We start from the raw sequence: 26,620 nt of genomic DNA, 5'->3' as shown, positions 1-26,620 counted from the left end.
ATCACAGGTGTGTGTTACTGAATGAACAAAAGAAAAGAAAAAGGAAGACTTGGCTGCTGGGTGTGGTAGAGGAGAGTCCAGCGTGGACATGACCCTGAGCTCTGTGAGGAGAAGGGGAGGGGAGGGTTAGGAGATATTAGGAGAGGGAAACCAGGTGTAAGAGCCAAGTGGGCAAAGGATTGAAAAAAAAGAAGATGGCTAACCACAATGGCTGGATGATACAGGAAAGAGCCTCTGGGGAGTGGCAGCAGTACCCTGGGCTGCAGAGTTGGGAGTGGATAAAAGGCAGGGCATTCCAACCATACCCTGTGACTCTTGGGGATGGAAGGGTGCTGGAAAAACCTGGGAGCCAGGTCGGTTTTGATATGTTAAATAGACACCTTGGCTGCTTGTCCCAGGTCTGAAATTTAACAACCACCACACCCAGTTTATTCCACACTGGGAATGGAACCCAGGGTTCTCTGCTAACCCAGCACATCCCAAAGCCTCCTACAACCTGGTCTTGGAAAAGAATTTACTGTGGAGTAATGGCTTCCAACCACATCGTGGCTGCAGGGCTAGAGAATGGGCAGCGCAGCTCTGTGAAATTGAGCCGGGACTGCAACTGCCAAAGAGGATGTCAGAACCCTGCCTGAGCACAATTCAAAGTTAGCCAGACAGGGGGTGTGGCAGCTGGACCCAAACAAGGCCAGCGTCCAGCTAGAGGCCAGCCTCAGGTTTCTCCAGCCATGGAAGGCAGCGCAGAAGCTGTCTTTCCACACACCAGCCAGGGGGAAGTCAAACGATTCTAGCAGGTGCTAGAATCCTCATGGAGCCCAGAGCCCACAGGCAGACCAGGTGATGGTTGCCCTCTTCTAAGAGCCCCGATGCTTAGAGAGTGTAGCTCTCAGGAGTGCCCGGATAGTGTGACCTGCAATTCTTAAACCGGGCGCAGCGGAGCATATCTGTTTGCAGCAGTTCAAGGCTGGCCTGGCTAGCCGGAGCTACACAAGACCGCAACTCAACAAGGAAGCTCGTTAACACCAGTTTCCTAAGGGAGGCTGCACACCGGCTCACACTGCAGGCCACAGCCAGCAAGTTCAAACTAGTGCAGGCTGTGGGCCAGACTGTGGAACGCACAGGAAGACATCCAGAATTGCTAAGAGAGGAAGGCCAGACCTGTGTTCTCAATAGGTTTCACAACTGCACCACTCACAGGCTGGCTGTGCCTGGCCTGGGTTTTGTTCTGTGGAGCCACCACGTTTGTCCATCTTATTTTGTCCCTTTGTCTGGCGATTCGTCATCCTGCTCTTTGGGTTTTGAGACAGTGTCTCACTAATTACACCAGGCTGACCTGGAACTCACAGAGATCCACCTGCCTCTGCCTCGGGAGAGCTGGGATTATTGGAGTACCATGCCACCATGGAGTACAGCTTGTTCTAATTTAGTCTTCCCCGATCCCAGCCCCCACCTGACCTTGCTTGGGTGTGTTGTTTTGCTCTGTGAAAAGGTCTTGCTATGTAGCCGAGGCTGTCCTGGAACTAACTAGGAAACCCGGACTATCTTTAAATTCTTGGTCATGTCTTTGTGTCTTTTTTTTTTTTTTAAAGATCTATTTATTATATGTAAGTACACTGTAGCTGTCTTCAGACACACCAGAAGAGGTAGTCAGATCTCATTACAGATGGTTGTGAGCCACCATGTGGTTGCTGGGATTTGAACTCTGGACCTTTGGAAGAGCAGTCGGGTGCTCTTACCCACTGAGCCATCTCACCAGCCCGTCTTTGTGTCTCTTTTTTTTTTTGGTTTTTCGAGACAGGGTTTCTCTGTATAGCCCTGGCTGTCCTGGAACTCACTTTGTAGACCAGGCTGGCCTCGAACTCAGAAATCCGCTTGCCTCTGCCTCCCGAGTGCTGGGATTAAAGGCGTGCGCCACCACGCCGGGCTGTCTTTGTGTCTCTTAAGCCCTGAAATTACAGGAATGTTCCACCATACCTGCCTTGTTTGTAGGTTTGGGTTTTTTGTTTGTTTGATTTGGTTTGGTTTTGGTTCTGAAACCCTCCGTGTGGTCCTGGCCGTCAGGGAATTCACTCTGTAGACCAGGCTGGTCTCAAATTCACGAAGGCCCACCTGCTTCCGACTCTGAATTCTGGGATTAAAGTTGTTCACCACCACACCAAACTGTGTTTGTCTGGTTCACACACCCCACCTCCTGGTTCGGTTTTCAGATAGGCTCTCCCGGCCAGCCTGGAATTTGCTATAAAGACGCGACTAACCTTGAATCTTCCTGCCTTGCATCCTGATTGTTGGGATTAAAAGCGTGGGCCACCATTTCTGATTTTCCTTTTTTTTTTTTTTTTTATTAAGATTATGTTCCCAGGCTGATTTGTAATTTCTGGCTCAAGTAATCATCCTCCTGCCTCAGCCTTCCTGGTAGCTAGCACTGCAGGCATAGGCCTCTAAGCCTGCTTCGGTTTAACTTTTCCCATGTGTGTGTGGTATGCATGCATATGTATATGTACTTTCATGCATGTGGTCATATGTGCAGCTGCCTGTGCATACAACAGTCACAGATGTGGAGGCCTGAAGTTGATGTCCGATGTCTTCCTGGATTTTGATTTAAACCTTGAGTCAGGATGTCTCAACTGAACCTTGAGATTCAGCTATCCTATCCAGACAGACTGTGCAGGGGACCTAATCTCCACCTTGTGAGCACGAGAACTTTAGTCTATCAGCCACAGGTACCACAGGCGCTGGGATTTGAACTCAGACCCCCATATTTGAGTGGAAATCTTCTTAGTTCCTAGTTTGTATCTTTGTAAAATTTTAAGAATTACTTTACTGCTGGGCGTGGTGGCGCACGCCTTTAAACCCAGCACTCGGGAGGCAGAGGCAGGCAGATTTCTGAGTTTGAGGCCAGCCTGGTCTACAAAGTGAGTTCCAGGATAGTCAGTGCTATACAGAGAAACCCTGCCTCGAAAAAAAACCAAAACCAAAAACAAACAAACAAAAAAAAGAATGGCTTTATTATTTTCTGTGCATTAATGTTTTGCCTGCATGTATGTCTGTGTACCACCAGCTTCCTGGTAACAGAGGTGGTATGTGGGGAGGGGACCACAAGGCAAAAGATAACACTGGAGAAAGCTGGTTCTCTCCTCCCACCCTGGGATTTGGAGCCACAGCTTTTCACAGCGAGCATTTTTTTTTAAACCTTCGGAGCCATCCCAACACCTGATTTTTACATTATTTAATGGTTGAGAAAACACTGGAGCAAGAATGTTTCCAGACAGCCGAAAATTATGTGAAAGCCAAGTTCTTCCCTGTGAATCCAGTCTTGCCATTGTCATACTGCCACACACGGTACGGTGCGGTTTACCAGAGGTCTCAGGAGACCTCCACCCCCACTCTACCCCAGTTAGAGCTGGTTGGCCTTTTACTAGCCTGGCCATTTCAGCTCCAAGCATTGGTGACACAGGTGCCCTCAGAGCTTGCATGGTGGGAGTGCAACACAAAAGCAAGATCATTGACTCTGGCGGGCTCTGGTCCACACTGAAGAAGACGACAGGAAGTGACTTGGGAGATAGCCTGGCCCGTGATGTCATCATTTTTCCTGAGACGCAACAGGAGTCTCCAAGATAACAGCAGCAGATGCAAAGGTCCTGGGATGGGATGACCTGGGTTCCAGTCTGGGCCAGGAGTGAGGCTGGCAGGGAGTGAGTGGAGGATGCTTGTAAGCAGATTAGGTAATGAGTCAGTCCCGTGCACTACCTGATCGGAAAAGCCCATAGTGCGGCAGCCGGTACTCAGGATACCTCATATGGACGAGTGTGTTTATGGGTGGAGACGGAGCAGTACTGGAGAGTGTATGACACAGTGGTGGCCCAGCCTGACATCCAAATGGGATGCAGAGGGCAGTGACTGAAAGTGATCCCAGCACCTCATCATTTTTCAAAACGGTGTGTGTGTGATTAAAGGCATGCACTGCCGGGCGTGGTGGTGCACGCCTTTAATCCCAGCACTTGGGAGGCAGAGGCAGGTGGATTACTGAGTTCAAGGTCAGCCTGGTCTAAGGAGTGAGTTCCAGGACAGCCAGGGCTACAGGGTTATACAGAGAAACCCTGTCTCAAAAAAAAAAAAAAAAACCAAAAAACCAAAAAACAAATAAACAAACAAAAAGCTTGCTTGCTTTCCTTCCTTCCTCTTTCTTTCTTTCCTTTTCTCTTTTCTTTCTTCTCTTCCTCCTCCCCTTCTTCCTCTTCCTCCTCCTCCTCTTCCTCTTTTCTCTCTCTCTCTCAAGACAGGGTTTCACTATGTAGCCCTGGCTATCCTGAATCTATGTAGATCAGGCTGGCCTCAAACTCCGAGATTCACCTGCCTCTGCCTCCAAGGGCCAGAATTAAAAGTATGTACTAGTTAGTATGCCTGGCTGGAGACAGTCTTAAGTACCTCAGTTTGCCCCCAAATAAGTAGCTCAGGGTCCCCAAAATTTACTCTATAGCCTGGGGTAACCTTGAACCTCTAGAGTGCAGGGATTACAGAATGTGCACACACACACACACACACACACACCTGGGGCATTAGACAACCAACCATGGTAGATGTACACAGCACAGCAGATGAAAATTGCATGCTATTGGTTGGCATGGGCAGCAGCTGGGACAGATCACAAGTGCCTTGTACTGAGGGAAAGAATCCAGGCGTTAAAAAAAAAAAATGGCACCGTGCACACGTACTTACATCCTAGAGAGTGACCCCAAGATGGCGAGCAGATGCGTGCTGTAACCTCAGGTTGTTCTCTGGCCACCACAGGCATGCCCTGGTATTCCAGATACACGAAATAAGCTAAAACCGTTGTTTTAAAATAAGATCTCATTATATAGCCCTGGCTGGCTTAGAACTTGCTACATAGGCCAGTAGTCTATCAAACTCAGGGAGATCCCTCTGTCTCTGAGTATTGGGAGTTCAGACATGAACCACTATCTTAGACTCTCTGTAACGAGCCAGTCATATTGGATGAAGACTCACTCCACTATGATCCATCTTAAGGTCTGCAACAACCCTATGTCCAAAGAGGGTCATATATGTCCAAGGAGGTATTGGGAATTAGGACTTTAGCATATTCTCTGTGTGTGTGTGTGTGTTTCATGCACATGTGCCTGCAGGTGCTTGAGACTGACACCAGTGTCTTCCTCTCTCCCTAGCTACCTAATTGCCTCGAGATTGAGTATCTCACAGAACAAGAAGCAGAGGCTCCCATTTCTGCTAGGCAAGTTGGCCTGAGAGCCCTTAGGATTCACCTATCTTGACACCCCGCCCCCCCCCACACACACACAATCCTTCCCCGAGTCAGGGCCACAGACAAGTGTGTGACTATTTTACCTGCATTCTATGTTTGTGTAACATAGTCATGCCTTGTGCCTTTGGAGGCCAGAAAAGGGCGTGTCAAATCTTTTGGACGTGATAGTGGCTATGAGCCGCTCTGTGGGTGCTGGGACTGAGCCCGCGTCATCAGAGGGAGCAGCAGCTATTTTTTAACTCCGGAGCTCTTTCTACAGCCCCCAAGGTTTTTACATGGCTGCTGGGGATTCAGACTAGTTCCTTAGGCTTGAGAGCAAGTGCCCTTACCCTCTGAGCCATCCCCCACAGCCAACACACCTTTCTCTTTTAAGTGAATGTGTGCGGTCTGGAGACAATCGAAGGCAGAGAGCAGCCTCCCGTGTTGCTCTTGGTAATGGTTCCCATGTCCTTTGACAGAGTCTTCCATTGGCTTGAGGCTCACCAGTTAAGTCTGACTGGCTGGCCAGTGAGAGTCTGGGATCGTCTTGTTTCTACTTCCCTAGTGAGAGTACAAACTAGCTGCTATGACTGACTTTTTAAAATGTGGGTTCTGGGAACCTAACTTAGGGTCTCTACTGTACTGGCAGAGCTATCTCCCTTGACCCAACTATAGCATATCTTTTGGGGAACATAAATCAACCTAAGATATTCCAATAGTCTTAGCGCCATGGAGGTCTAGGAGCTATGATATTTGCTTAACTTTTGTCACATGTGAGGGTCATTTGTAAAACCTCTCATTAAAAAATGTTGACAATCCACAAATAACACACATCTGCACACGCATGCGTGTGCATGCACACACACGAGCACGCGTACACACACACACACACACACACATATGCATGCACGCACTGCCCCAAAACAGCCTTGACCTTGAAAGCATCATTAACCAAGCTATCCCTTGGAATAGGAAGGTCCCTGGAATCAGGCTTTTCAACCTCAATTTCTACCCTTCCCCTCATTCATTTCACCCATGGGGATGTTACCCAAAGGAATCAAGGAAATTACCCATATTATTGTGCCAAAAACAATGAATGAGCCGTAAAATATAGACTCTAATGTAAGTCATTTTAAAAATCATAATGTCAAGTTCATCTCCGAAGATCACGTCCCCTGTTACCACTAAAGATGTTCCAGGTGCGATTTGCTTCTTGGCATCAGAATGGACGTTAGGTGAGATGCTACCCTGGGTGTGCAAAGCCCCGAAAGGGTCAGGTTTGGATGATGCCCAGAACTCCACCCTTCCTGGGGGCCGGCAACCCCATAGGCTTCAGAGAGGCAAAGGAGGGCTTTGAACAGGAAGAGAAGCCCAAGGCACACAAGCTCTGACAGAGGAAAGTCAATGTATCATTCAAGAGAAACATATCATCCAGAGGAGCGGTTTTGTATCACAGCCCCACAGTGTGGGAAACAGGAAGACCTTGCTCCACCTCCAACTGGAAGAAAGTCTTCAGGGCTCACTGGGCTCAGCTGGATAGAGGTGACCTTGCAGAGGGTCTGTGCCAATACAGGACCCACAGAGTCCTGTCATCTGCCTTCAAGAAACCACAGCGTCCCTATACCACAGATAACAGCACTTCAAAGTTATTCCCCTGCCTATAAAGGCAGGCAGATTTGACTACCACTTTGGGACACTGTTCTACCTGCCTGCAGAAAGTGCAGGATGGAGAAGTCCCGAGTCATTAGAAAACGCTGCAGCTTCTCCAGGAACAGACACTAGCCAGTGTTTCCCCAGGGAAAGCAGGCAGCCAAAGGACTTCAGAGCCCCAGGCTCTGCGGGGCCCTCAGAGAACTAACTCCCTTTGTTTCTCACCCGGCTGTGACCCTACCTTGTTTCCCTCTGGTTTTTAACGTTCAAGTCCCGGAAGTTGAGGTCTCAGAGAACAGCCTCACATCAGACCCCCCAAAAGAATGCCCGCCATTGTTGTGGAATCATCTCAAATGAGAAACAGCCGCCCTGTCTCTTGCCTAACCGACAGCTCAAATCACACGCACATGGAAGATAAGACAAGCGTGAACAGCTATGGAAAACACCCTCCCTGGCCTCCCGGAGAACCCACAGGTGTGTTGTATGCAGGGTAGAGGGGTGCCTTGTAGATGCCAGGTACCCGGATGTCAGCTAACAGAAGGTTGTGTGCCCTGGGCTTCTCTTCCTGTTCAAAGCCCTCCTTTGCCTCTCTGAAGCCTATGGGGTTGCCGGCCCCCAGGAAGAGTGGAGTTCTGGGTATCGTCCAAACCTGACGGCCCTGCAGAGACATCCCTTATGGGCATGGAATTCTGCAGTGTGTGCCTTCAGACACACTGGTTTTCTTTCCTTCAGCAAGCTGGGACAAAGGAACCTCTTAATAGTACTTCTCCCAGAGGGCAGCGACAACATATGCCTTTAAAAAGACAAGCCCACAGTTGGGCATGGCAGTGCATGCCTATAATCCCGACCCCTCCCTCCCTCTCCACCCCCCAGAGGTAGAGACAGGAAGATTGCAAGTATGAGGCCAGCTATGTATAGTGTATTTCAGGCCAGTCACAGGTACACAGCAAGATTTGTTTCAAAAAATTAATGAGCCACCAGGGAGATGGCTCAGTCAGTGTTTGCTCCTCAGGTCTAAGTTTGGATCTCTGGTTCCCCCTTAAAAACTAAACAAACACCACCACCACCCACCTGGATGCGGGGCTGTGCTTCAGCCCGGAGGGATGCTTCAGTGGTTAAGAGGGGACCTGGGCTCAGATCTTTCAACCCACCTCTGGTGGCTCACAACCACCTGTAACTCTAGTTAAATACATGCAGTACACATACTTGCAAGCACTCACACAGACACAGAAAGTAAAAACTGTAACTACACATCTTTTAAAAGGCTAGGCAGAGCGGCCCACATCTGGAATGCCAGTGCCATCCAGGCAGATGGGAGGCTCCCTGGAGCACTGTAGCTCGGTCAGTGAGCTCTGAGTTCAGTGAGTGACGCCACCTTAGAAACTGAGGCGGGCAGCCTCAGAGGAAGACACCTGACGTAACCTCCATGAGCATGCACACACATGCACCCACACACACGCACGCATGCAGACGCACACACCAGAAACAAAGAAATAAAGGAAGCAGTGTGTGGACCGGCTAGCATACAGGCAGAGGCTCGCTTCTGTAGTAAAGCTTAAAAAGCAAAATACATCCTTTTCACGAAAGCAAGTAGTTTTGAACCCACAGCTCAGTCTTTTACCAGTGGGCTGAGCTCCCTGGGGACATTGTCAGCAGGCAAGGTGCCTGCAGGTCCCCCTGTAAGGTACCTGGTTCCTATCTATTCACGGGACAGCAGCTCAGGGGCTTCCTCGGACGTCAGATCTGGGGAACTTGTCCCCTGCACTTCCAGGTCTATAAAATAAAAGCACCTAGCCAGGCACAAGAGCTTGTTTGTGGCTTTCTTTGGTTGTTTGACCTTAAGAAGCTCCCAGTATGGTGTCTGCAGTGCACTTGAACACAGCCGGAGTCTGGCTTATCGATAAGAAAACCAAGCTGATTCTTTTCAGCCCTTTGCCCCGAGACTTCCTTAAGACACCCAGTGTCCTAAGTCTTGATTGAGAAAGAACTGCCAACCTAAGACCTTTCTCTGCGTGAAAGCAAAGCCAATTGTGATTTTGACTATCAACCAGGTAAATCCAACTTAGTGGGGATGTGCAGGGACTAAGGACGAGCTGCCAAGAACAAGTGTGGGGCTGGCAGTGCATAAATTACCTGAGAGCATCCCATGCCAGTGCAAAGTCAGGAGCGGCTGTGTACCGAGGCGGGAGTTAGGAATTAAGGGTTACAAGAATGGAGCTGAAGCCACGACTTTATCCAAAAGTGGAAAATCCTCCTGTCTCCACTTCCCTTTGAAGCCCAGCCATGCATGCCAAACTATTAACCTTTCACTTCCTGGAGGCCATGCCAGGCTACTCGAACCAGAAACCAAGTGCAGGCGGTATGCATCCAAGTTCGGAACACTCAGCAAGCACCCAGCCCGCCCCCAGGGCTTCTACACTGCTTCTAACTCACCCCACAGTCAAAACAAGAAGACCCAGTGGAGAGTCCGTGCCTTCACTGTCTGCAATGCTGGAGAAGCCCGATTTCAGTGAACACGCTGATGCCGCGGGCCACCATTCTTGGGGTTGATTGACTGATTCTGTCTCCTTAAGACCTGCCCAAGGAAAACCTGTGAGGACGGCGGCAAGCCCATTCAACAGCCATCCATTCATTCGACACTCCCCAAACTGTGACCTTAGGCTTGGGGTAACCACAGAGCAGCAGAGTGCAGGCTCAGCATACCAGACCCATCACACAGACAAGGAACACAACAGAAGTGAACCCCCTCTCTCTCAGTGACAAGCCGCTCACCCTGAGCGCAGCCCCAGTACCCCCAGGTGCTAGTACTCAGCTAATGAGGACAAGATGGAAGCAAGAATGATGTGGGGCAGCTGAGCAGCCTCACTAATGAGGGAAAAGAAGCCTCAAGATCCTTCCACAGCGCCCTGTCTTACTCTACCTATAGAATTAGCTAAACCACAGTTCAGGCTTCAAGTTAGCCCTGACCAGTCCGACTCAGCACCACCACCCCCCCCCCACTCCCCCCAAAAAATCAGACTTTCAATCAGAGATTCTATCGAGAATATTTTTTATTATACAGGTATCACACACAACAATTATTTAAGGAGCACGGACAGGCTTAGAGGTTCAATCCCAATCCACACTTCACCCACACAAACTAAACTCTATGCTCTTCTGGTTCAGCCCGCAGAAATGAGATGCATCTTGCTTCCTAAACAGCTCCAATCAAATAATCCTTGACCAGCCAAGAGAGAAAAGCCCAGCTTCATCTTCAGTCTCAATACCCTGTGTGCCCTCGCATAAAAGCTACAGGGGCTACATGACCCATCACCATTAAAAGGTAATTTTAAAATCGAATCCCATTTCTCAAAAAGCCATAGAAGTATTTACAGATCCCATTAAATTATGCATAAATAAAATCTGTACACTCAACAGTTTCTCAACACGGAGCCTCCTCGGGGACTTAGGGATGGCAGGCGCCGCTGTGTGCCTACCCTCTTCAAGTTTTGTGGAAAAAAAAAATCAAGATCTGAAATAAATATGCAAATAAAACTTCTCTACCTTAAAGGAACAGATCATTTAAAAATTCTATTATCTAAAGAATTTTAAACTTTCAATATTTTTTTTAAAAGAGGAAGGAAACAGGAGAGAAACAGCAGGCTTTGCTTTCAAGTTCCTTAAGAACAGGGGACCCCTTTTTTTGAATGAGTAGCTGGAAGCCTGTCACATACCACTGGTAAGTAGCTGCCTGCTAAGAGCATCTCTGACTTCTGCCTCCTACCAGAAGGTGTGATTGACAAGATGGTGGGGGAAAACTAGATAAATACTATTTTTTTTTTTAGATAAATATTTTAGTGGACATAAAAGCCAGCTATTATCTTAACACTGAAAAAGAAATAAGTTATGATCGATCAATCCCTTTATCTGACTCCGATGCACCTGCTGCGTCAGCAGCTAAGCGTGGAGTTTCTTGTCTGCCCAGGGAGTTCTTACAAAGGGTTCTAAAACTCATAGCACCTTTCAAGAGAGGGAACGGATTTAAAAAAAAACACCACACATGTTTAATGAATAAAAGAACCAAACCAAGTGGCTTCGAGATAGCATGTCCAGGGTTAAATGGAAAAGTCACAAAGACTCCAAGAGGGCAGGTCCAGAGTGCGGCGTGGGCGGGCAGGTGGTAACTGCTTCACTGCTGCTGCTGCTGCTCTGGACACTTCCCGGGCTGCCCCAGTGGAGGGGCCTGGGTCCTCTCCTTCTGCTCTCTGGCCTCCGTGCAGCCATTTTACTTCCTGTGCTTTTCCATTTTTTCCATCGTCTTGCTGGAATCAGCCGGACTCTGGTCCCCCGGGTTCATGTAGGACTTATCGATGGCGATTAGAGCCTCCTTGATATAATTCTGCACTGCGGAGACCGCCGCACAGATGGCCTGGCTGCCAAAGCCATGAGTTATCAGGCTGAAATGAGACAAACAGTTTTGTATGTTCGTCTCCAAGACTTGGGCGGGCCTGTTGTTCCCGTTGGGTGTCCGATCTTGATGGAGGAGGTCAGTGAATTCCTTGCACACCTGCCTGTGAACACAGTTGGCGAATGTTACTCAGCTCTTGACCGAATAAACCCCCACCCCCACCCCCACCCCGGATCCTATTAGGATAGGCTCAGAAAGGAGAATTTAGCATTCATTTCTGAGACAGTCTCCAAATGGGCCTCAAACCCACTATATACCCAAGAATGACCTTGGTTTTATTACCGCCTCTACCTCCCCAGTACAAGATCACAACAGGTATTCACCTCTACTCTTGATTTATGCAGCACTGAGGACCAAATGTAGTGCTTACATGTATGCCAGGCAAGCATTCTACCAAGCAACACTATACCCTTGACTGTCATGCCCCTGTGCCAGGCCAGGGATTAAGGGTTCTCCAAACACTATCTCATTTAATCTCTGATGCAATGAGAAAAGACATGTGGGTGAAGTCCCGCCACCTGGCCAAGGTCAAGAGGACCAATCTATGTAGCCCAGGCTGGCCTTAGAACTCACTTTGTAGCTGAGGACAACCCTGAACTCCAGCTCCTCTTGCTTGCCTTCCCGAATGCTGGCGTTACAGGCATAGACCACCATGCTTGGCTTTCATGTGCAGTTGAGGATGTTGCCTAGCCTCATGCATACTAGGCAAACCCTACTAACTGAGCTACACAAATTCTTGCACGCACCCCAAGGCAATAAACAGGGGGCTGTGCCTGCTGTGAGTGGTGTTAGCAGGCCCCTCGCCACCTGGGATGGAGCAATGCTCTCCTCTAAACACCACGAGAGGTTGCTGCGAAGGACGCTGCAAAGCTCTGGCTGCCGCCCACCACAGTAGCTTTCGGGTTTGGAGCCCCAGGGACTGTAAAATACTCACTGTGCAGCCAACAACATACTCTTCCTCGTGGCCATCTCGTTCCGTCCCCCAAGATGTGGTCTCGTTAAATAGTCAGCCACTGCTTTACTAGGAAACTCAGCTTCGCAGACATAGGCGAAGTCCCGTGCTAGGTGGACAGCTTCACCTGCAATAGCAGCAGGTTTAGTCTCGAGTGGCTGTGGTCAGCAAGGTTTCTTTGTTCTCTACGGTGCACTTTGACCGGTCATTAGGTGTTCACCTGTCTGCTTTTCTTAATTGTCCATGTATGGACACATGCCTGTGTGAGTCAGGGTGTGCATGTGCTATGGCACGGGTCAGAGGTCAGCCTTCAGGAAGAGACTCTCTTGCTTTGAGACAGGGTCTCCAGTGTCTGCCATGCTTCACAAAGTGGGGAAATCTAACACCTCCCCCCAATACCCAGGCTTTCAAGACAGTTTTTCTCTGGCTGTACTGGGATTTACTGTGTAGACTAGGCTGGCCTTGAACTCACCGAGATCTACCTGCCTCTGTCTCCTTAATGCTGGGATTAAAGGTGTTCACCAACCCAGCATAGCTTGGTTATCTAGAATCTTGCTTTCAAGACTGGGCGTCATCTCGCATTCACTAAGTAGCCCAGACCAGCCTGTAACTTGCTCTCTAACTCAAAAAAAGAGAAAAGAAATCAAATTCTGGGAAGGTGAATTCAGGGGTCTCTGGAGTTGAAGTTCATTCTAGGCTACACAGCCAGCCTAGTGCAAGATGCTCAGTCTCAAGACAATGAATAGGAAGAAAGCAGTGTAACACGCCTGCAACCCTGGCACTCGGGAGGCTGAGGTTCAAGGCTAAGATGGTACTCAGGTGGAGCAGTCTGAGGTCCTGGGTTTAACCACAATACTAGGAAGAAAGTGGTGCGGGGCGTGGTGGCGCACGCCTTTAATCCCGGCAGCACTCAGGAGGCAGAGGCAGGTGGATTTCTGAGTTAGAGGCCAGCCTGGTCTACAGAGTGAGTTCCAGGACAGCCAGGGCTATACAGAGAAACCCTGTCTTGAAAAACCAAAAAAGTGCTAGGTGGGGGTATTCTAATTGAAAACAAAGCCCAGGTGTGTGGGGGTGTGGGGAGACAGAGACAGAGAGGGAAAAAAAATAATTTCTTCCAGTAAAAGCAACCTGCCTTCAGGGCTCCAGACTGTGGAGAGGCCTGAGCTGAGTCAGAATCCAGAGTCGGGCCAGCTACTTCTGTCTGTAAACTTCTCAGAGTGGCTAGTAAGGAGGTCTGGGAATGCTTATTTAGTAAGGTACCAACCCCATACTCCATGCAAGCCAGCTCTTCAGTCAGGCCTTTCTGCCTGCCCTACCTCCAAAGGCACAGTGCAAAGGCATGGGGGCGGGGGGATCCTGTCAAGTCCCTTTCAGCACAAGTCACACCGTGAGGCAAGGAAAGAAAGTAAAGTGTTCCGAGACAGCTCTGCCCTGGAGAGCTGGCTTCTTGGGGCCATCCTGTCTTAAGTCAGCCAGCACCGGGCCATCTAACAACAGAGGGGCCCAGGGGCCTGGGCTGAGGCACTTGTGTCCAGGCCCACCTTCCTGGCTTCCTGTCACATGTGCTCCTTGCTTTAGAAAAGTATTTACGTCCCTTTTCAAGGCTAAAGCATGGTCTTCTTGGCTACTTTCCAGACTGGGGCACAGGTCCCCATTCAAAACCTGGACTGACACAGCTACGACCTCAGGATTGGAGAAGGAGCTCATTTGTGGACCATGGGTTTCATCCCCCCCACCCCCATCCCCGGCCTTTGGTGGAAGGGAAGAAATGGTGAACTAAGCCAGTGCCCATTGTATACACCCAACACAACCAGATACCCTACAACCAGAAAAAAACGGCCATTCTGCCTCCTTATGGGCGGGGCCCATCCTTGATGGACCGAACCTTTCAAAAGCTAGCTCACGGTCACGGGAAAGTTTTGCCAACTCCCGAGTGACCTCATAGGTCCAGAAAAAGTGAAAGCTTTAGTAACACGGCTTTCTGAGTGACAAACCGCACGGACCTTCCACGAGAGACGTGAGGAGAGTGACGTGGGCGGCTTTCCGTCTTCCGGCCGGAAGGTTCAATCCAATTTTGTCCAACTTCTCCCTCAAGGACCGGCCTCCATTTTTGGACTTTGCTCTGCATGGAGAGGGAAAGTTAGCGACTTGCAAAACAATCAAACCAACAAACAAACCAGACCCCCACCCCCACCCCCACCAATCTCAGAATCCTCTAGTAGGGGTGCAGAAAAATCTTCACTCATGACTGCAGCAGTAAACTCCCTGGGGGGACCAAACACTAGAAGCCTCCCCCCCCCCATGCAGCTGCTGCCTCTTAATCCCAACCAAATGATAACCTGTTACTGCTGTTTTAGCACATTCTGCATTTGGCACTTTCAAGAAGAAGATATGCACTAAAAAGCTCTCTTAACACAGATTAGAATTCAGCGTTAAGATATAAAAGTTACATAAATGTTAAAAATACCTCCAGGCCCTCGTACATATTCACCTTCAACTACCCAACCCCCAGGGGGCCCTGAACAAGTGTTACCTTCTGAGCACGCCTCCCAGGAGTGAGGCGTTTAGGCATTCCGGTGGTGACAGTCGCCTCTGTACCTCAGCCACAGTTACTTTGTACTTAGATGTGGAGCTGAGCAGGGACAGTCTTCCAGGGACAGAGCAGAAGACCTCACTGGGGTTCATGACCGCTCCTACCAGGTCCTTCTGGCAGGGGAGCCCCAAAGGGTTCTTGGTCATTGAAATGGGTCCTGTAGGGGACAGAATAGGTTTGCCATTAGAGAACAGAGAGACCTTTACAAAAGGGCAAACCAAAGCTGAGGTCCGCCTCCAGAAAACTCCTTGCTTCTTGCAAGTCCTTTTAAAAGCCGTATCCTTTCTTTAAAGGCTGGAGTCTGAAATCATGATTAACACCTCCAGACCTTAATTAGTAAAGATTCCTTGTAGAGTTGTTTCTCTCTCCTCCCTCCCTCCCTCTCCCTCTCTCTCTCTCCCTCTCTGTTCCTGGCCACCATGGTAATCTGTTTAATTAAATCATTTGCTTTCAGAAAAACCGCTTCAATTCGAAATAAGCGGCATCCCCCCTCCCCCTCCAAGATGAACTGAAGCCACGGGGCAGGACGTGTTTAGATCATCGCCAGACCCTTCAGTGCAGCTGACACCAGGGAATTCAGAAATACAGATTAGCCAGATCTGCTTAGGTCTACTCAGGAACTGTTTCTTTTCAGGTTTTCCTCTCCAAACCTCTCCCAATCTACTAATAAGAGCTCACAATCTCGAGACCACAACTACCTGTAATTTAGAACGATTCCATTTCCCCTCAAAAAGACTGGCAACCCTGTCAGTGTAACTTAATCAAGAGCCACCCACTCACTGTAATCCGATTTCCCCAATCCCCTCCCTCCTATAAACCCGAGGTCTGTCCTTAATAAGGCAGCATATTAGGAGAAACCTATTAAGTAGTGTCAGAATTAAGAGCCTCTCCAATAACTGTCTTCCACAGAAGTAAAATCTCTTTTATGCCAGCAAGAAGGCTCAGCAGGGAAAGGTGCTTGCCGCCAAGCCTGACACCCAAGTTCAATCCCTGGAACCCACAGAGTGGACAGTGAGAACCGACGTTAGCAGGTTAGATTTTGACCCCCCACAATAAATGTACCTCTAAAAAGTAAAATTAGGTCAGTTTGTTGAAGAATAAAAATTGTTACAGAATAAGAAAACTAAGGTACTATTTGTATCCCCCCCCCCCCCGTTTTAAAGTTAAATTGTATTTCCCACCTGTAATGCCAGCACTAGGGAGGTTGAGCCAGGAGGCTTACAAGGAATTCAAGGTCACTCTGGGTTACAGACTGAAACATTTGATTCAAAAAATATGGCCGCTAACAAAAAAACAATCTTTTAAAAATCACAGCTCGGAGAGTTCTTTTCGTTCAGGCCAGGAACTGACTTTTGTTCAAGCGTGGTCTTCTGTAATCCTATCAGGCCTCTCCTCCACTAGGTGAGCCGCCGCGTTAGCCACCTAATACCCCAGCCTTTACAGAAAAGGGGCAACTTCACTGCTCAGAGCCACGTGTTAGACACAAGCGGAAAGAGCCAGTGTTTACCTTTGCGAATGACAGTCTGATCGTGTAGGAGCAAGTGCGCGTCGTCCACATTCTGGGGGGGAATGACAATTTCTTTTAAGTTTGGAGGAAGGTGGAAAGGCTGGAGGGTAAGGTAAGGTAGAACCCCCCACCCCACGCCCAGCCTCCCGCCCCCGCTGCTCACCTGCACCTCCTCTATGGGGTGAGCCATCTCGTGCAGCCCCAGGTTCTCAGCCAGGCCGGCTTCCAGGGCGTGCGCGTGAGGCAGCAGCAGGTCGGACCGGCGGTAGGCTTCCCGCCGGGCGCTCACCGAGCCCCCCTCCAGCCCCGAAATATGGGGTATTAGACTTGCAGAGCGGCTGTGGTGCGAGGCCAGGCTAGAGCCCTCCTGACTCTGTCGACCCGGCCAGGCCTGTTGCTGGCTGCCCGTGGCCGCAGGCTGGTGCAGGGGGTTCATGGCGGCAGCGTAAGCCTCTCCCAGATGCGAGTAATGGTCGGCGGACTGCGAGTATGCCAGCTGCTGGTAAGGCGGCGGGAAGTACGGAGGCGGCTGGTACTCTGCAACCCCGGTGTGCGAGAGAGGCGGCGCGGGACTGTAGAGATGTTGTCCCGTAGAGGAGAGGTGAGGGATGCGAGGGTTGCCATTACTGCTCGAGTCGTGGCGATCCTGGGAGAGAAACGGGAGAAACCCGGTTAGTACGAAACCCTGCTACAGCGAACAAGCAAGCCAGGAGAGAGGGGCACCTATGCGCCCCACCAAGCTCGCGCCACCCGTCTCGATCCGCCCCTGAGCCCGAGAGCCCCCGGGGACAATGAGCTCCCCGGACTTCGTTGTGAACCCATCGGTTTAAGACCTGAGGGAACGAATCCTTCGAGCCCTCTGGCGAAGGTTCCTGCGCTGCGTCGCTTAGAGGTGCCAAGAGCGCGTTCCGCGCCACAGTCCGGTAACCCGTGCCCCAGGGTTTCGGCGTGCGGCGACCTCGGCGCAAAGCGCCCTCGTTCAACAACCCTCCTCCCATGTCGCCGCGGCGCGCAAATAGCGCGGATAAAGCGCAACGCCGACGAAGGGCGCGTTTCCCCGCCCCAAGGATCATCCCCCTCTCACTCCCTTAAGAGGCGGCCGCGCCGCGGAAGTGACACTCTCAGGTAAGGCCTGATAGTAATGTGGTCCGGAGAGACCGGGAGCCGACCCGCGGGACCGGAGCTGTGATCCTTGCTAGCCAAGCCCGTGCCTTCTGCGCCTTAGGAAGTGAGGTCTTCCAGCCCGGCCACGGTCAAGGTTCTCACACATCCCGGTGTAGAGAAGGAATGAAAAGACTCTGCCAAACTGGGCAACCTTTGCCTGCGCACGTCCCCTCGCCCCAAGGCGGTCAGGCTTAATTCCTAAAAGATGTGTCTTCATCAGTCCCAGGGGTCAGAAGGGTAGCAGGGACACAGGAGCGGGGCACTGTCGCCCCCTAGCGGAAGCCGCCCGGGCATGCACGTAGGGGCAGCCCCTCGAGGTCGTGCGGGTGCGGTGCGCTCCCGCAGCTTGGCCGCCCGGCCGCCCGGCCTCTCCTCTCCACGCTCCCCGGTGCTCGCCTCGCGCCGCCTGAATCTTCTTCCTCTTCCCGCTCGCCGCCTCCCTCCCTCCTACTCTCCGAAACTCTAGCTCAACCTGTCCGACAGGCTAGAGTACTCGCGAGCGCTCAAGGCCCCATCTGGCTTCACCCCCACCCCACAGTCCCCAACCCCCACTTCTCTTGAAAACCAGGTTGCAGTTGTTTGGACTTTTTTTTTTTTTTTTTTTTTTTTTTTTTCTTTCCCGAGGAGGTAGCGGGGCAGGTGACAAGCCTTCCTTGGAGGAGACTCCGCAAAGGTGTCGCTGGCAGGGAAGCTTCCGTGGACACTGGACAGACTTCGTGGGAAAAAGCCACGTCTGAGACCCGGAGACAGGGCGCTCTTCGGGGAAAATGGAAAGGAGGGCCGTGCGCTTCGTAGAAACCCACAGTTGAGGTCTGCGGGTGGTTTTGCCACGCTCTTGCCAGGCCTTGTCCCCGAGAGACAAGACCAGATTCAACAAGGGGCCCAGGAGATGGCCGAAGACTGGCCCTCATCCCTCCCGAAGGCGAGGGCTCCGCGCAAACGTCCTCAGCCTTGGCCAGCAGCCCTGGGACCCCGCTCGGGCCGGCGGGGCTACGTTCCCTAGCCCCTCGCTCACCTCGCAATCCTCTTCATACTTGACATTATCTGTTATTTTCCACAACATGGCGTCCGACGTCCCCCAAAATAGTCGCCAGTTAAATCCAGGCTCCCCCCACCCCCCGAGCGGTAAATCCACAATCGGGGTCACGGTGGCCAGGCGTCTGCCGCCGCCCCAGCCGCGCGCGCGGGCCTCGCTGTCCCAGTCACTGGACGCGCATCGGTGGCTGTGCACAGAGATGTGGTCGCCGTGGGTGTGTAGAGGCCGCAGCCGTGGACCGGAGAAGCCTCACCCTCCCAGTGTGTCCCGGCTATCGCCGGGGGACCCGAACGCCTTAATGGGAAGGAAATTATCATAACTCCTCCCCGGGGGCCGGCGCCGCGCGGAGGCCCAGGCGCCGGGCGGGGCAGCCCCCAGCCAGTCCCTGCCTAGCTCCGCCCCGCACCCTGCCTAGCGTGTTGCAGGACCAGGCGTCGCGAGGGGCTCGCAGGGGCATCAGTGGGCGGTCTCTGACAACCGCAGACCTGCCAAGCTGGGGTACCCAAACGTGGCTTCCTTTGCCTGCCAGCCCCCTTGCACACCTGAGATTGGCAGAGCTGACAGCTGGGATTTCCCCACTTCAAGAACCTTCCTTCATCCTCCTAAAAATGGATGTCACTTGAGAGTTGAAGACGCCCCATTCCGGGGTGTCTCAACTCCTGGGGTGCCCTGACACCTCGCCCCAGCTGTTCCGACAGACATTTAAGGATTGGGCTGAGAAATAGCTAAAGTCCCACTGTTCCCTGGTGCCTCCCCCCTTTCCCTCTCCCTGGGTACTTTACTGACCTGCCCACTGAGGGAAGGGAGGGGAAGGATTCCGAGAAGGAGTCCGCTCCCCCAGCTCCAAAGAGGAAACTCACAGTAATACCTGCTGAGAATAAATCGGACAACCGCGTGCTGCAGCTGTAGCCCGAAGCTGTATCTGGCTGCGGGCCGCGGCTGGAGGAGACCCGAGCTCCCCCGCCCAGGCCCATCCCTGCTGCGATGCCCAGCCCTGCGGAGCGCCGGTTCTGCAGCTGTCACGGGCGGGCCATTCAGAAGCCTCAACTCGCCCAGGTAAAGAGGTTCCAGGCAGAATAAACCTCCATCGCCACGGGCCGCGTGGAATGAGGTGCTGTAAAGTGGGAGGGGGACTACAGGGAGGTCGCCCTGAGATATGGGCACACCTCGTCCCACGGGAGGCAGAAAGCAAAGCTTCTATCCACAGAATGCTGCTGCACCCCAAGATTTTCCATCCAAGCCAAAAAGCAATACTCAGTGTTATTTTTTAATTCAACGAAACGAAATTAATTGGCCTAATTGTTATAGTTAATTTTTTTCATCTCAAACGGAAAGTCCACAGTTCTCGAGAGCTAATCTTGTTGGTCCGTCCCAACAGTATATGGAGATTGGCTTCAAACAGTGGAATTGGAGGCAGGGACTATTTCGGATTGATTCCGAAGCCAATTACGCAATTCTTGATACCCATCAGCCCAGTGGCCAGGACCTGTTGGGAACGTGCCTCCCGTATCCACAGACTAAAATAATTTGCTCTCTTCCTGCTCCTCCTCTATAAGCATTTCCCTAGACCCAGATAGGCCTGAAGTAAAGTAACTAAAATTAAAATAGATGTTCAAGCCAACCGTTCCCCCATGGTCTTAGAGAATAGCCGCATGCAAAATAGCTTTCTGGCCAGTTGACTCTTAACAAACCCAGGAAGTTGAAACTGCGGGAATCAAGGGGGCTTTTCCGGCTAAGTTTAAAAGGCAGGCAATCCAGACCGAGCCTCCAAAACAGAGAGGCCCTGGAATTAGCGGGAGAAGAGGGCACCTGCTCCAGGAAGAGCTGGTGCTGCCCGCATACTCAAGCTCAGGACTGGGAACACCAGGTCCCAGGCTCTCTCTGGAAAGCAACTGTCACATGTCCGCCCCTCTCCCGACTCCTCTCCCGGCTAGGGGGGCGGTGCGGCTCATCCTACCCCAGGCTTTCCCTGTTCTTCCCACCTCAGCGATAATCCAAGAAGCCCAGAGGGACCGAGTGCTTTCTGCACCGAAGCTTTCGGCCGAGGGAGAGGGGGGAGCAGAAGGGCATGAGGGGTCTGCATTCGCCTTTCCTAAGCCCCCCCCCCAAGTCTGGGGACTTGGGAACCGCTAGACAAGGCTATTCATTCTCTCTAAAGCGACAGCGCAGCACTTGATGGAGAGGACAGTTGCACACAGGATCTCCTCGACTCTGGAGGACCCTGTCCCATCCACACCCAGCTTGGGGCCCGGGACCTGGACACACAACACAGTCCAGGTGCAGGAAGCTTCCGCCTTCCTTGAGCTCAGCTTCTCTGATGGTTCCCGCGCTCCAAACAATCTCCTACCCTCGCCCACGGAAAGACGTTGACCCGTGTGGTTGTACCCCTTGGCAGCCAGGGCTGGGTAAGGTGTCCTGCCCACCTCCCATCTCCCCCCCACCCCCGGTCCCCGGGACTAAGAAATTGCTCTAAGGTCCCCGTGCAGAGATATGGGAGTGGAAGGAAGGCTGCCAGGGGCTCAGCTCTGCCGCCCCCTAGGGAGCCTGCAAGTCACTCACACTCTGGCAACGCAGGTCCCTCTCATTGGGATGGCCCAGGAAACCAGACTGGAGCCGCCCAGGTGTGTGCGTGTGAGTGTGTGTGTGTGTGCGCGCGCGCACCGGCACCCCCAAATGCCCAAATGTGAGACACCTCCGAAGAAGCACGCGAGGGTGCGTCTGTCAATGTGGCTTGGGGGTAGTCTCCCATCCTGCCACCACCCAAGGCCAAAGAAGTCAGTTTGGAGTTTTCTATTATAAAACTGGACTGAAGTGCAGGCGGCAAGACTCCTCTTTTGGCCTTAGGGAAAGGGCTCCCAAGAATAGGTGGGCCCCGGAGCACTTCGCAAGTGCGGCGCCACGTGGGGGGGTGGGGTGGGGGAAGGACTCTATTCGGCGCCCCTAGGGACAATGAAGGACTACAGTCAACTACCTAGCAGCCTGGGTTGGGCAGGGCCCTAGAAACCGGTTTCTGCCACAAATCTCTGGAGGAGGGTGTCCATCCACGCCCCACCCTCCTGTCCTAGAATGGGCAAGCGCGGGACCTTGGGCTTGAAAGAACTCCCCCGCAAAAGCCGGAGGGATGGCTCCGTAGATAGAGGCGCCTGCCGCCAAGTTTAAAAACACAGGGTAGGAGGAGAGGACCTACTCCCACCACCTATCCACGGCCATACACACAGCGCGTGTGCACACACACTAAACACATGCACAATAAAGACATACCTTTTAAAACATAAAGAGCTTCCAGAACTAAGCACAGAGGTGTTGTTGACAACAATCCTCGGGCGCTCCAAAATAATACCAATCGATTTTTAAATTTTCTAACAGAATAAATGTAGGCCCATAGATGTAGGGACCTCAGCCCCACTCAGCTCAGTGAGTCTAACTCAGGGCCGCAGGGGCCTGAAGCGGTTTCCCAGCCTTTGGGTCTTTCTACTAGGCAACTCTTTACAAACAGGCAAATAAAACGAAATTCGAACCCTTGACTTTACCAGGCTCCCTGGGACCCATTTTGTCCAAGGCCTGCGGGCGGCTGCACTCCTGTGCTCAGCGCTGGCCAAATCCTTCTCTCTGCGGTGGCAGCAAAGGTGAATCTGAATTTGACTTCCTTTAAGCAATAATCTAAGGCCTCTCTCCCAGAGTCTCCAGAACCCCGAAGGAGACAATCCTGAGACTGCCCTACCCTGCCCCCGGGGACCCTCGAACACTTGGACTAGGGCTTGTCACCTTCCCAGGGCGTCCTGGGGCCCATATCCAAGCGACCTAAGCGCTCCGAGCGCAGGCGGGAGACCCATATACCTAGAGGCCTTCTAGGGTACTAGGCTTCCACACACCTCTAGGCCAGCTGAGCCCCGCGGCCTTAAGTCACTTATCTTAGTCGCCGCCAGGCGCAGAGGAGGCCCAAGGTGGCCAAGGGCTGGGGAGAGCGGCGGCAGGACAGCGCGCCAGCGACCCTGCGCCCACGGACGCCCGGTCCAGCCCCGCGGTCCCCTCCAGTGGCCCTCCTCTGCCTGTAAGCTCCTCACCCTTAGCAACTGGAAACTCATGGTGTTAGCTCTGGAGCCGGCTGTGAGCTGGGGTTAAAGACAGAAGAGTGGCCAGAGAGAGCTCCCCGAGGGCCGAGGCGTGAGCAGTAAAGTCGCTTGGAGCGTTTATTTCTTAAAGGCAAAAAGGGGTGGGTGGAGAGATTCCCGTGGAGGCCAGCTATCGCTATTGGAAGGCACTCCTGGACAGGCCTCCTCCCTCTTACCTGGTCTTCCTCCCACCCCCTTGAAAACTCCACCTTTGAAAAGGGTCGTCTCTACGGGTTTCCATGTTTACTTGTAGACGTAAAAAGAATATTTTTTTTTAAAAAGGTTTAATTTCCAAGACCCAAACCATTGACATTTCCATGAAATTTCTGCCTCATTTCTAGAAATCTTTTTTTTTTTTTAAGTTTAATTTCCAAGGCATTTGACATTTCCTGCCTCATTTCTAGTTTGATCTAACTGCAGACACCTTCTACTTTCCCAGATCTAGCTAAAATTACACTGGAAAGGGGGTGATGACTTGTCTGGGTAAGGCTGGGTTCTTTAAATGCCAGAAACCCCCCCCCCTCTGCACCTGGTCAGTAAAGAAATAGTCCAGGTATTCAAGTTTAGGAGGTAAAGTGGGGGGGGGGATCCAAATGTACAGTAAAATACAGAAATAGTTAAATAAGACTACACTCAAAACTGAAGCAGATGTGGTAACTCACAAATACAACCCCAACACTGTAGTAGCTGAGGCAGGAGGATGGAAAGTTTAAGGTCAATTTAGCCTACTTGTAACAGAGTTCCAGGCAAGCCAGGGCTAAGTATAGGATCAGTGCTGACCACCTACTGTGGGGGTAGGGGGTTGGGGGCAGGAATTGCCCAGCAGGCAAATCAAAACAACTACTGAGGCCACTCCTCACCTCGTCCCTGAAATTTACCTGGCTTCTGTCGGGGCGGGCAGGTATTGAAACCACCTCTCGAATTAATACTGTATAAAAGGAAACACAGACAAAGAGGGCCATCAACCTCCACCGAACTTCCTTTTTGACACTTTCAGGGTCGGGCTCCTGACTTAAGGGCACAAAGAGATTTTATGACAGAGACTCCCAGAGAAAGAAATGTAAATTTTTTACTTCCTGGGGGGGAAAAAAAACGGTGACAACAGAGATTGAAGCTCAGACAAAAAGCCTCCACAAGGGGCTTTTTAGAGTTTTTTTGTTTTTAACATTTTCTTTTAGTCACTTCTGGGCCAAAGATTAGAAAACAAAGAGACAGGTGGAAACTGATTATACTTGGAAGTTTTTGTAGTGTGTGTGTTTGCGTGTGTGTGTGTGTGTGTGTGTGTGTGTGTGTGTGTGTGTGTGGCTTTAAAAAAACACAAACTCAGGGGAGCCTCCTGCCTCAGCCTCCCCAGATGTGAGCCACCACATCTGCACTGTTTGCTTTTGTGTGGGGCCTGATGTGTGCTCAGGGTCAGTCTACCACCTCACTGCATCCCAGAACTTTGATTATTAATATAATTCACTTCAATGGCAGGACAGACCACTCTGTACAATCGAGTCGGAGGACTCCGGCCAGACTATACCCTGAAGCAATGGCTGAGGCTGGGGGAGGGGAGGCCTGGTGATAAAGCTGACGCATTTCCTTGCTGGTGAAGAGGCTTCCTCTCTGCTGGGTTGATTTGTTATCCTTGGGGAAGGGTTTGCAATTAATGTCACAGCGATCTTCCAAGAGAAACACAGTAATCACTCTTGAACATTCTGGTTTTATTTCAAACTTCATTCTAGGAAAGTAGCTGTGTTTGCTTCTTCTTGTTACTGTTCCATGTTTCTGGTGGGGGTTGGAGGTTGTTACCTGCTGCTACTGTCTTCTTGTTGTATATTGCTTTTTTAATTTAAGAAGCAAGCAAAGAAATTCAAAAGATACAAGAAACTAATGTCATGTTAACAGAAAAAAAAAAAAAAAAAAGAGCTGAGGCAGGAGGATTATGAGTTCCAGTCTGGCCTGTGCTCCTTAACAGGACATTGTGGGGAAAACAGGGGGTGGGGGGTGGGAAGGAAGGAAGCAGGCTATAGTATCGCCTTCAGAAACAGGGGCGTCCTGTCTTATCAGAGTATATCGTGAAAATTTGGCTCTTGCGACTGCTCCACATTTGAGAAATGGGGACAATACGGATCAATTTAATGTCTCTTTGAGTACATGTTTAGTTCTGCGAGCTCCCTGGCCACAGAAGTCCCTGTATAAAAGGAGAGAGGCGGCAATAGCACCCGGGGTAGGCTGTGGCTCACGCCTTGAACCCACCACTCTGGAGGCAGAGGTCTGAACCAATGAAGCTGGAGGCTATTCTCCTCTACACAGGGAGCTCTGGGCTGTCAGGATTACAGAGCAAGACCTTGTCAATCAACCAACCAATCAATAACTGGGACTAGGGGTTGGAGGTGGATCACTTGCCTTGCTCTCTGGATTTCATTCCCAGAGCTGGAAAAACAACCAACCAACCAACCAACTAACCAACCAACCAACCAACTAACCAACCAACCAACCAACCAACCAACCAACCAACCAACCAACCAACCAACTAACCAACCAACCAACCAACTAACCAACCAACCAACCAACTAACCAACCAACCAACTAACCAACCAACCAACCAACTAACCAACCAACCAACCCAACTATCAGAGCACAACCAAGGTTCCTGATCCCCGCTCCCTTATGGTCCCACCCTCCTGAGATGGTGCCACTGGCCAGGCAAGCATCAGCAGCTAGAGGTTTGCCTTTTCTTCTCCTTTCTGAAGTCTCCGAAGACACACTGCAGTGTTTACAGGTCTTCCTCGCATCCTTCTTGGGAGGCAGACAAACGTCTTCCTGACCCTCGTGCCAAGCTCAGAGTCCTTCATGTCAGGACTCATTTCAGCCGGCAGCTGGCCCAAAACAACAGCAAAAGGCCAAAAAATGTCACCATGGCAACCCAAGGATCCAGAGGGAAACACCAGCCAGTAAATATCAACACCTAATTAAAACCAGAAATGGAAAGAAAACTATGTTAGGTTTGAGATCTACTCTGTGGTATAAAAAAAAACAGTGGCACAGATGTCATCTCTAGGTCCCCAGTCCTCCCTGAAACAGGTTCCCACTATGTTGGCCTGGATGGCCTGAAACACAGTCAATATTTCTACTCTGCCTCTTGAATGCTGGGATTACAGGTATGGCACACACATACACATTTATAAGATTTAAAATTTATGTATGAGAGTTAGCTTATGTGTATATATGTGTACCACATGCACACAATACTAATGGAGACCAGAAGAGGGCTTCGGATCCCCTGGGTTTGGAGTTATATGATAACTTCATGTGTACCGGGATTTTAATTTGAGCAGCCAGTACTGTTAAAAACAACCTCCCTAGCCTCCAAACCATCTTTAAGATCAGGCAAACTAACCTCATACACATGTGTGGACACATATGTATGTGTACATGTGTGCATGAGCACGCAAACACACACACACACACATTTCTACTGAACAAAATCTTTAGTCCTCTAAACCAAGAATTAGAGATGTCTTAAGCCGACATTTCTGTTTCATAAGTATATTAGACACAGTCCTAAAAGCCTGCCAGCTCAGCCCTACCCTCTTTTACCCTGTGAGATGATAACACATCTTCGTCTTGCTGGCCTAAGACTACTTTGGATGCAGACCTGTTAGAACAATGTCCAGTCTTGTATGTTTGTTTTTGTTTTCTTCAGGTGTAATTCTGTGAACTGTTAAGAACCCTGGATTTTGTGTCAGCAGGGGTTCTCAGGAGCCAGGGCTACCCGTGGAAATGTGTAGAACTCTCAGCCTGAATCCGAAGCCGTGAGATTGAATCTAGCAGCCTGAGCTTGGACAGCAACCCTCACCGGACCTGACCCCTATTGCTCCTCACTCCTCTATTTCCTCCCTCCCTCCCTCCCTCCCTCC

At 51.0% G+C, this 26,620-nt stretch overlaps 1 protein-coding gene across 2 annotated transcripts; it reads right to left on the bottom strand.

Annotated features, from left to right (window-relative positions):
- Positions 1-9,929: 9,929 nt before the first annotated feature.
- Positions 9,930-18,872, bottom strand: Tfap2c (transcription factor AP-2 gamma). 2 transcript variants are annotated; one of them, XM_021155707.1, is made up of 7 exons: positions 18,583-18,872; positions 16,567-17,049; positions 16,404-16,455; positions 14,837-15,053; positions 14,307-14,425; positions 12,286-12,430; positions 9,930-11,454 (listed from the first exon to the last, which is right to left on the bottom strand). In XM_021155707.1, the coding sequence occupies exons 1-7, from the start codon at positions 18,628-18,630 to the stop codon at positions 11,169-11,171; spliced, it is 1,350 nt and encodes a 449-aa protein (XP_021011366.1). In that variant the 5' UTR covers positions 18,631-18,872; the 3' UTR covers positions 9,930-11,168. The 2 variants fall into 2 exon arrangements, with proteins under 2 accessions (XP_021011366.1, XP_021011364.1); XM_021155705.1 differs by lacking the exon at positions 18,583-18,872 and adding an exon at positions 17,237-17,461.
- Between the last annotated feature and the right edge of the window lie 7,748 nt (positions 18,873-26,620).

This window comes from Mus caroli, chromosome 2 (genome assembly GCF_900094665.2).
Source record: "Mus caroli chromosome 2, CAROLI_EIJ_v1.1, whole genome shotgun sequence".
NCBI lineage: Eukaryota > Metazoa > Chordata > Mammalia > Rodentia > Muridae > Mus > Mus caroli.
This window is presented reverse-complemented; position numbering and strand designations above follow the sequence as displayed.